This window comes from Cloeon dipterum, chromosome 4, assembly GCF_949628265.1.
Source record: "Cloeon dipterum chromosome 4, ieCloDipt1.1, whole genome shotgun sequence".
Taxonomy (NCBI): domain Eukaryota; kingdom Metazoa; phylum Arthropoda; class Insecta; order Ephemeroptera; family Baetidae; genus Cloeon; species Cloeon dipterum.
Window position 1 is genome coordinate 6,236,183 of NC_088789.1, and position 10,315 is coordinate 6,246,497.

At 40.6% G+C, this 10,315-nt stretch overlaps 1 protein-coding gene across 1 annotated transcript in view; it reads right to left on the bottom strand.

Annotated features, from left to right (window-relative positions):
• Window positions 1-8,545, bottom strand: part of LOC135941785 (homeobox protein araucan-like) — a 43,657-nt gene extending 35,112 nt beyond the window's left edge. Inside the window, exon 1 of the mRNA XM_065487514.1 lies at window positions 8,080-8,545. Within this exon, the coding sequence (XP_065343586.1) occupies window positions 8,080-8,268 (189 nt within the window). The 5' untranslated portion in view covers window positions 8,269-8,545. The remainder of the gene's footprint in view (window positions 1-8,079) is intronic.
• Window positions 8,546-10,315: the final 1,770 nt, after the last annotated feature.

The window sequence follows — 10,315 nt, forward strand, 5'->3', positions numbered from 1 at the left end:
TCCAGGTTGGAGAGACAACATATCAGATGTGACTGCTTCCGTGCGAGTCTAATTATGGAGTGGGGGTTAAGGTGCAATGAAGGTGAGCTTCACCTTTGCACTGCCACCTATATGACAGTCAAGGTAATCATCCCCAATATTCATGTTTAACATGTAGTGGTGGGAAGACGCCACAATACATAAAATATACTTAAACAGTGGTGTTAAATGCATCTTAAAAATACTATTAGATGGTTTTTTCGATATAAAAATTACATGGATTTTAATCTTTTTTCTCGTTTTTTTAGATGGTTAATAAATTTTGGAGTTATTTCTAGTAAAATTCTTACAAAGTTGCAAGTGAATCATAAAATTAAAATAAAGCCAGCATACGCAGCATAAACGATATGGACGTTGCGTGCTATTAAGATTGATTGGTGTTTGTTAGTATAATCTAGGGAGCAGCGACCTTTGGCTGAAAAATTCGCAGAGCAAGGAGAGCCGTTGTGTGTTTGCATTTTGCAATAAATATTTATGTGCTCATGTGTGTGCTGCCGAGATACAAAACAATAATTTTATATGGCACCAATTTGAATAACGCTATTTACACACACAATGTTGCGAGAGAGCGGGGAGAGTAAATGTATGAAAATGCTATTATTATAATAACCAGCGCAAGAGCGGCCAGAACTCTCGGCCGCACTGCTGCTGCTGAACAAAATATAATAAATATACACGGCGCGGCGGCGGCTTGGTTGTTATTCGGATAATGGCTCTCTTTTCTAATTCCAGCCAGCGTGCAATGCATGCGGTGAGAGCATTCGGATCTGAAAAACACGCGGTGGCAAGGTGCTCCATTTTCCGCAGCAATAAATTCCCGCTTGTACGAAAAGGTATTATTACGCGGATTTTAATGCGGCGGCGGTGGAGAGAGGCGTGGTGCATACGGGAGAGGTGCGCTGATGTATCAACTTCCTGCCACTGATTCCGGATTGCATTAATAAACATGTCTTCAAAAGCCACCAACTTCGCGTGAAACCACGAGACCAACGCAATTTGGAGCAAAAAGTTGGTTGTTCTGCTTGTTCTTGGCAAGTGAAAACCTTCAAAGTGAGCAGAGGTGCGATTATTTTATTTGCACTATACTATACGCAGGAAACCGCCTCTGAGACATTTTCCCTTACTCTTCGTTGAAGGCTAAAAGGAAGCCACGGGGCATGAAACGCTATTCCAATTTTTACTGAATATTCAAGATCTCTGACTTTTTTTCTGCGTGCGTGATAACCACAGGAGAGCTTAATGTTAATGCTGGGAGCGTTTAAAAAAATCAATAAAACTAGGCTTAGAATTGGGAATAGTGGCTAGGATCCAAAGTAAAATTATTAGGTTTCAGTGCTTTCTTGAAAAAAAAAAATGGAAATTTCTCAAAAATTAAATTGAATTGTAGGTCAATTTGTTCTTGCGATGAACATTTCAGAAAAGTAGGAAATTTTCACAGCTATATTTCATCAATCAATCTAACTTCACTTTTAAAATCGAACAGAATTCTTTAAAATTACATATTTGTGGCACAAATTAATAAAACCTTTTGGAGAAACCGATAGATAATTATTTAAAGAAAATACGATGGCACGAAATTCATAATAGCGCCATGTCTTTTATTCTAAAAGAAAATACTATCTAAAATGGAGATTTAAGTTCCTTAATTTCTTAAAAAATTGAGAATATTTGGGAGTAAAAGGGAAAAAGAAAATTTGCAACAACGATATGCAATCAACAAAAGACAAAAAAGAAGCAAGTTCATGGTGGAGTCAACTGTCAGATCACAACTACACATATTTAAAACTGGAGACGACTATTCAGCCCTTTTGAAACACATTTATGAAAGGATTATCCGGTACTCAAATTTTTGTCTTCTTATTCGACTCCCATCCAAAGTGAGAAAGTTTCATCTCTCATCCCTTATGTATTTCCTTTGATTTTTCCTTCTATTTTTTAATTTAAATCAGACAAATACTTAAAAAATATAATTTTAAATCATTATTAAGAGCGAAAATTGAAGCTCCCAGAATAATGTAATTTATCAATTTTTATTGCAAACCAGTATAATAATGATCCGTGGAACTGTGTGGGTTTGACTGCTGTGTGTATAATGACCCTTGTCCAACGATTATAGCAAGCAAGGAAATATATTATATAGTCCAATGGAGATGGAAAATCTAATTTCCGAGCACGTTACGTTAGCCTGCATGCAGTTGCGTGTGTGTATATACTTTTGTGAGTCAAATGATGGTCTTGACGACGAGATGAAGGGAAAGATGAGAAAGTAGAGCTCATTATAAAGTTGCCCCTTTGCTCTGTGCGCGCGAGTGGGTCCAAGGGTCGAGCCCGGGGCTCCTTGGCAGTGCGCACACACACACGTACTGTACGCAAACCCATTTTCTGCGCTGCGGTTGTGATATGTGCTGCACACACAAAGTAACAAGCGCCGGTCCATGTCTCGCTTCGGGCTCGGCTCTTGTCAGACATACGTTCGCAAAAGCAGAGGAAGCATCAACCGCGCGGCAACGTGTGCGCATTGTTCCATCGCAAGCAAATAAGGAAAATTATTTCCCTTTGTTCTCTGCATGGCGGAAATTTATAAGCGTACATGCGGCGTTGCTGCTGCATGCGGCCTCTCTTTCGTCCATTTTCAAAAGTTGGATTTTTAAAGCTTGTAAGCTTTTTCAATTAGGAATTTTCGTCCCGAGCCCTACTGATCCAGCCGCATGAATCGGCAAAAATATTGTATGTACGCTCAAAATACACAACAATCACCTCTTAGAGATGCGAATAATGGTGTTGAAAATATTTTTTGTTATTCCCCTGTAATAACATATTCCTGATCTCCAATAGTCAGTTCTATTTAACAAATAAATATAATTTAACATCGTAATTTTTATTCTTCAGATTTCGTGCCAATAATATTCTGATTTAACACTAAACTTGCGATTCTGTTTTTTCCATGAATATTGAAGTTCAAGGAAAATAATTATAAAAACGCCTTCTGTTGAATCAAGAAACAGTGAACACGTCACTGCCGCTTGTTTGATTGATGAGGCAGTCCGGAAGATCTTAGATTCTGGAGAGGAAAATAATCGAAATATCACACCCATACGCCTGAGAAATAAAAACAGCGGAAAGCCACTCCGCCGTCATGCTAGAAACCTGCGCTTCTCGGTCGACTTTTTGTCTTTTGCCGCGAGGACGAATATTAATTAGGAGCAGCAAGGGTCAGGAAAGGTGCATCAAAAGGCGACCGCGCGCCGCGCCGGCGGATGTTGTTTGTTTTTGGTGTCAGGGCGCACGTAAAAATACGTCGGGCTGAAGAGGCTGCGGCGTTGATTTTCGGTTTCATTATTTGTTTGTTGGACAAACGGCGGCCGTAAAGAGAAAATAATAAAAAAGCAAGCGTGACCGCGGCGACACGTTATCGGGCTGGAATCTTGGGTCGCTCTTGGTGCCTCTCGAATTTATATACACACACACACACTTCGAGAGCTGCAGCCCTTGATCGCGCGGCGCCACTTTTCCCAGGCACTGATCGCTCATGGTGGTCCCTGCGCGTCCTCTCTTTCTTTCTCACTCTCGCTCAGGTCGCGCCACAATCAGCGCTATCAAGATAGGCAAATCGTATAATAAAGGACCCACACTTTGGATGTTTTATTTGCCTTCTGATGCCCGACTCAATGGGCTCCGTTCATTCAGGCCGAGAATTTTTATTCCTCGAGGAAACTGTCTTGCTTAAGGAACACTAAACAGAGGCATAAATCGTAATGCCAAGCAGAAAAAGGCCTTTTGTGCAACTTTCAGGAGAGGGAATTGCGTTTATGGATGAAAATGTTTGATTTTGTCTGTTTATATTACATCAACACCTCTCTAGTGTTCATTGTTATATTTTTTATCTGAGAATAATTATCAGCCGAATAATTATTACCGTCTACGCAAGGACTGAGAGACAATAAAGATACACACTATAGTATTATAGCCTTTTTGCCTTGCGCATTCCCAATATAATAGAAGAAGGCGTGAAAGCAGAACATTTAAATTAATACGGCTCGTTGACCCAAAGCCCTTTTCTGCGGCGTGGAGCGGCGAGAGATATAATAATAATAACAAACAATATATTAAGATAATGAAAGGTGCGAGTGATGTATTGCTTTCATGCTTCTTCGCGATATGATTTATCGTTTCATTAACCAGCAACACTCAGCAGGCGTACCGACCATTTAACTGTTTTGCTAACAGAAAATTTGAAATTGGCACAGAATCTAATTCAACTCTCTTTCAACGTTAAATTAGGGTTGTATCTCTTTTCACAGCAGAATAAAATTCAGAGTAAATAGATCAGAGAGAGGAGAGGAACCAAAAAAGTAACGGGTTGTAGGATATTGTTTAGGCTCTCAGGTTGGGGAATAATTTTTTAAAAATATTTGCAGGTTTCACAAGACGTTGCCAAGAAATATTTGAGAGCGTAAAATATTAGGGACGAGTTTTGGATTCCTCTCGTGCGGATCCCAACATGAATGAATCAACGTACACAAATTGAAGCCTATTTAAAGTTTATTTTGGGTATATAGTTATCTTAAAATGTTGTTGATTTCTAACCCGGCGATTGATTTTGTTTTATTGAAAGTACCTTATATATAGTCCTAAGAGACGTTTAAATTGTGTGAAAATAATTCTAGAGTGTTATTTTTGCTTTCATTTATCTACGTCTTCAAGAAATTCAAATTTGGAATATTTTTTGCATAATGCAAACGGGTTCTTGGGTTCTCCTTCAGAATTGCACAAACTGTACACCGCTTAACTCGTCTTTTGCATCATTGAGACAATGAAATTGATTTTAGGGGTGTTCACCCCATCCCCTGCAGATTTTGGTTTTTTAGCAAAAACGTCCCCATATGAATATAGCAGCACTGCTGTATCAAAAGCTAAACACTCGTATACTGAACTGCCTCATCCCAAAGTCTTTCCGCAAGAATGAAACGGGGTTTCTTTCAAATAAGTATAAATGCAACCAGAACCAAAAATTTAAGAGCCCTATTTTCTATTTATGAACCTCTGCTCAGCACTTCCTGCGGGCTATGAGCTCACTGGGTCGCAGGTCCCAATAACACCGCTGAGCAGATAACATGGAGCAAGTGGCCCGAGTGGCCGCAGAGGAGCTTAGGCCCAATGTGGCCATCTTTTCGCCTCCCCACAGCAAGGTTCTTTTATTGAAACGCCGTAAACATTTGTCCCTAAAGTTGCTGCAAAGGTGCGAAAACCAGCAAGTGGCTATAATATATATAGTCGGCACCGATGCGCCTCCCAGTGAATTTAGCTATTTGAGAATTTCGAGTTACCAAATTAACCACCTTTTTGCCATCTCTGACATAGGGCAGCCAGTATTAAATCCCTGAACAGCTCAAATATCTCCCACGGCTTTGACACTCCTGAGAATACCTTTTAACTTTGCGAGCCAACGGGCTGCTGGTTCTATTTAACTTTTAAGTAAATTTGAGATCAAGATTTACATATAATTCCAACCATGCAGCCCGCATACAGTCGCTTTTAATTTGAATACTGGTGGCCGTTCTTCAACGATTTGTCACCTTGCGAATAACCGAAAAGATTCCGATTCCCATACGCTTAAGCAATAAAGGGTCCAAATCCGGCAGCGGGCACCATGGGGGCACTTCCTTCCTGCTCTAAGGTGATTCCTTGAGAAGGTTGCAGGTGTCAGGTGCGAGTATAATTGTGAGAAAAGTGGACGACACGCTGCTGCGACAAAAGTGCTCACCCTCGCGGTCAAGTGGAATTAATTAAGAGGAACGAGAAAAGTGCAAAAGCAGAGAGCAAAAAGCACGTTTAATTGCCGGCCAGCAATGAATATTCGCGGCAAGCGCATGCAGAGATAAATAAACACACAGGTCGGAGAGCGGCCGACATGCACCGCCTGATAAAGTCAATAAAAATAAAGCAGGCCCCTCGCTGAGATTAAAACGTACACGAGAGCGAGAGAATAAGCAATAGGACGGAGTCGCGCGCGGCGCAGAGACAATAATGATCCGGGCCTCTATCAATCACGCGGCTCCTCCCTCGGTTCTTGGCCGAGATTTTATTTTTTCTCCATTCGGCGGAGAGGGAGGCGGGGGCGAACATCGCCTGCTGGACCCGTGCCATATCAAAATACCCGGCACTGATGATGAGATGAGCCGGCGAAATAAGGTCCGAGAGGTGTGGCCGGCGCGCGAGTCAGCAAAGAAACCCCCGGCACCGCAGACCACGCACGCCGCACGCAATGAATAATGCATTATATTGTACTTGTTCAATTAAATTATATGCCATCTGCCGCCGTGATAAACTTATATATCCCTCCAGCACTGCGCGCGATTGGTGTTTGCCTTTCGGGTTCCACTACTCGCGGGGGAGATCGAGCAATCTCGATCATGGCAGCTTTTAATTTAATTTAGTAAAGAACTGTTGCGCTGTATACTTATTGACATGGAGTTGGCGGTGTCGCAAAAAATGTCGCTGCAGCAGAAAAATTGTCCGTTTCGTGCTGACAGGCGAATTTTGCTATTGGAATTTCGCGCGGCACGCAGACAGTTAATTTGCTCGACGAGGGAAATCGTGGTTTTTTATAACTTTTTGTTCCGAAAGGCAGTTCGTAATCATAAAAAAATGTCATAAAATTTCGCTCTGGCCAACAAGCGAAAAAGAGAGGAATAAAATATTCTCTCCCTCTGCTCTCTCAACGCGTGCTGTTTTTTGTAAACGATGTAACTCTCGCGACCGACTGTTGCCGCGTTTCAGCATTTTTTTTTTCTGGTTGGAGCATCGCATTAAAAATGACTGCTCGTAAATAAAAATCAGTTCTCATCTGCCGCGTCAGAAGCACGTGAAACCTATAATACAAAAATGCTTTAGCAGCGACGTTGAAAACTAGATGTTGAGAATTTAATAAAAATTTGGCAATTATTTTTTTGTAATTTTAATACTAACCAGAAAATGATATATGTATATAATGTAATTTTTTAATCTGCAGTGTATACAATGTGTGTAAACCTTGAGAGACTTTGTATAAATTTCCTAAAATGCGCAACATCGATTTAAAAAAAGTGCTTCACATACGCAGCGTAAAATTCCCTCAGAGTTTGCAAATTAGGATTCTTAATAACATGATGATTTGTATTTTAATTACTAACACAATGATGCAAAATTCCAACCAACTTAATACATCATTTTGCAATATATTCGATTGATTGAATGTCGAGATTTCAACATGCAGTACAGTCGTCAAGGGCTGAAATTAATCACTGGCATCAGCATTGGCTAATCCCGGACACGCAGCATAAATTCACAGCGAGCGAGAGAGACAAACCGCGCGCGCGATAAGCAACGAGAGCAGCGAATAAAATAAATTAATTCGGCCGGCGCGCATGCATCAACACCGCCTCTATTACCATACATTAATAAATAAGCCTCGGCGACGACGGCGTCAAATTTGCATGTGCCTTAATTAATTAACAAGTGCATGGTAGAGTGGTGAGCCAGAGACTCCATATATATGTACAAGCTGTGTGTCGTGTGTTTACCAACTCTGCGTTGCGATGAAAAGCTGATTTTTGAACACCAATTCACGTGGACAAAAATACCACTCAGCATTTATTTAATTCAATGCTTTTGAATAATTAATATCTTGGCTAGAAAATTTGCGGAAAGTGTTCGTTGGGTCTGTGGGAGGGGCCGAAATTATTGGTGGATCAAATAAGTCGTCGAACGCGGATAGCATCGCTGCTATAAGCCTAAAGAGGAGCCAAGCCTATTACCAAAAGTAAAAGCTTTTGCCTCTGATTTATGATTAATTTAATCTTCAAAATATTTCAAATTATAGAGTACTTTCTGCAGAATATACTAACTAATATTCAATCAAATAATTTATCAGCTTAAATGATTGACTGTTTTTGAAAAAAAAAATCAATTTTCCTAATCGAATTAGCACCGAATCTGAGGCAGTATTATATCAAAATCCAATTACTATAAAAAGTGTAAAAATGCAAAAATCAGACTTACTTGCTCGTCAGCACCCTTGAACTCCGGGTCTTGGTGGTGGTGCAGAGTGTCTTCTTGCTGCTGCTGCTGGTCCAGATGTGGATGGCAGCTCAGGGAGTCGGTGCCCTGCGGCAGGTACTGCTGCTCGTCAGGCTGCTCGGAGGAGCTGGCGTCGGCCCAGCAGAGATTCGAATCCACCTCGGGGTCCATGTCCCCCGAAATTGCAGAACCGCGTCCGCAGACAACAAGAGAGCGTCAAGCAGTGTGTGTATGTATGCGAGGCGCAGAGACCGAACGACCGACCGACGAGGGAGAGGCGGGCAACCGGCCACCAAACTGCCGCCGCCGCCGCTGCTGCTGCTGGAGAGCACTTCTGCGTGTGAGTGTGTGTGCTGTGCGCTGCTGCGTGCTCTCTGCCTATTGTACGGTGCACCAACCACTCTGACAAGCCGACTCACCCGCCGCTCCCACTAAATTAGCCTATGTACTCCACACTGCACGACGTGCTGGGCCCAATTGCTGCAATGGAGCCGGGCTTTTCGAAAAAAAGAAAGCAAAAATCTGGGAAAGGGTGGGGAGAGCACAGTTCCCACGTCTCCATTGAACTTCCATCCTCAAAGCTAATCACAATGAAAAGGATAATAACTTTTCAGTAGCATAATTTATTAATAATGAAAATATTTCCCAAATTTGCATGAAAAATGACTTATAAATATCACTTTGAATCTAAATAAATAAATAAATAAGTCACAGTACAATAAGATTGGGAAAATGCTAAAAACATTTTGAACAATGAAAACCAGGTCATCCTTTGAAACAATTTCTGGAAAATCAAGAATTGAAAATCATCATGAAGTGCTGGCCTGCCATGAAAAATCATTTATTTTTGCTAATAAATATTCATGGCTCAGGAATGACGTGCCATTTGCAAAGGTCCCGTGATATGTTTTGAAATCAAATGAAAAATGCCAATATTTTATAGTTGTATGCTGTAGTCCATTTTTATAAATCACCCGGGAAAGATATTTAAAAAATTGCAAGAGCTAGAATTGCGTAAGAAACTTATGACGCTATATATCCGATAAGAAAATATTCCTTAAAAGTTTTCTGACAGCTGCATTTTTCCTAATGCATAAATATACCGTTGTTGATTTTTCATTCCATTTATTTAACTGTGTGTTTAATTCCCGCTTACAAGTGTTGAGAGGAGTTCATATTCACAAAAAAAAAAAAAAAAAAAAAAAAAACAAGGCGCGCTGAGACCCGAATTGTGCTGTCATCGTGCAGAATAATCGCAATTAAAAAGAAGTTATTTCCACCGCTCTTAATCGAAGTTTCGTGTTCAAGAAAACTGTTGTTTTGCTCGCGCCTTGATTATATTTTTCCTGGCGCGCGCAGCAGCGGAGCACTATGCACCCCACCTGCGCACCTTGCCTAATTTCCTCTCTTTCTCTCGCGGAATAATATATGCGTGCATTCGCCCTGCTGGACTCTTTATTTCGTATCGTGAGAGCCGCATTCTCTGAAATTAAGTTGCATTCGCGCGCGTCCGGCGAGTGTGTTTTCGCCGAAGCCGCCTGTTTTTATTGCACAGAACATGGAAAATCGTTTTAATACGCAGTGACCCGTGTAAATGGATGTCTTCCTGACGCAGGCATTATCACCCGCCGGCGAGCCAGCCAGAGAAGACCTAAATTGTATAAACAAACGCGCTGGCCGCACTTGATTCTAAAATCCCTGCAATGCAATTAGACGCTTCCTCTCACAATCAAAAGACGCTCTTCGTAAAGTGCACCCACATGCTGCGCGAATGAAGTAATGGAGTAACAGTGATTTGTTGAGTCCACTCTAACAGGAGAAGAAGAGGAATTAAGTATATATGCACGGTTGTAACGCCAAATAATGCAAATGTTGAAAAAGCTTTTTTTATGATTATATATCATATCTGAAGTTAATTTTATTTATTTTTTGTGATAAAATCATATCTGCAGTTAATTTTAAATCAGGTAATCTATTTTTGCAGAAAATCTTTATCATAATAATTGTTTTTGCGAACATCAGATTAATTTAGGTTTAATTATTTTATTAATTAATCATTAGACTCTTTAAAAGTCAACAAAAACCGTCAAAATCTGCAAAAAAGCTGCCTGTTGCATATGTGTTTGCTTAATCAAGAATTGTTTTTCTAAATTTCAAAAGACAATTGATAAAGTTGATTTTCAATAGCTCTAAATATATGCTTTTTTAAACAAAATCC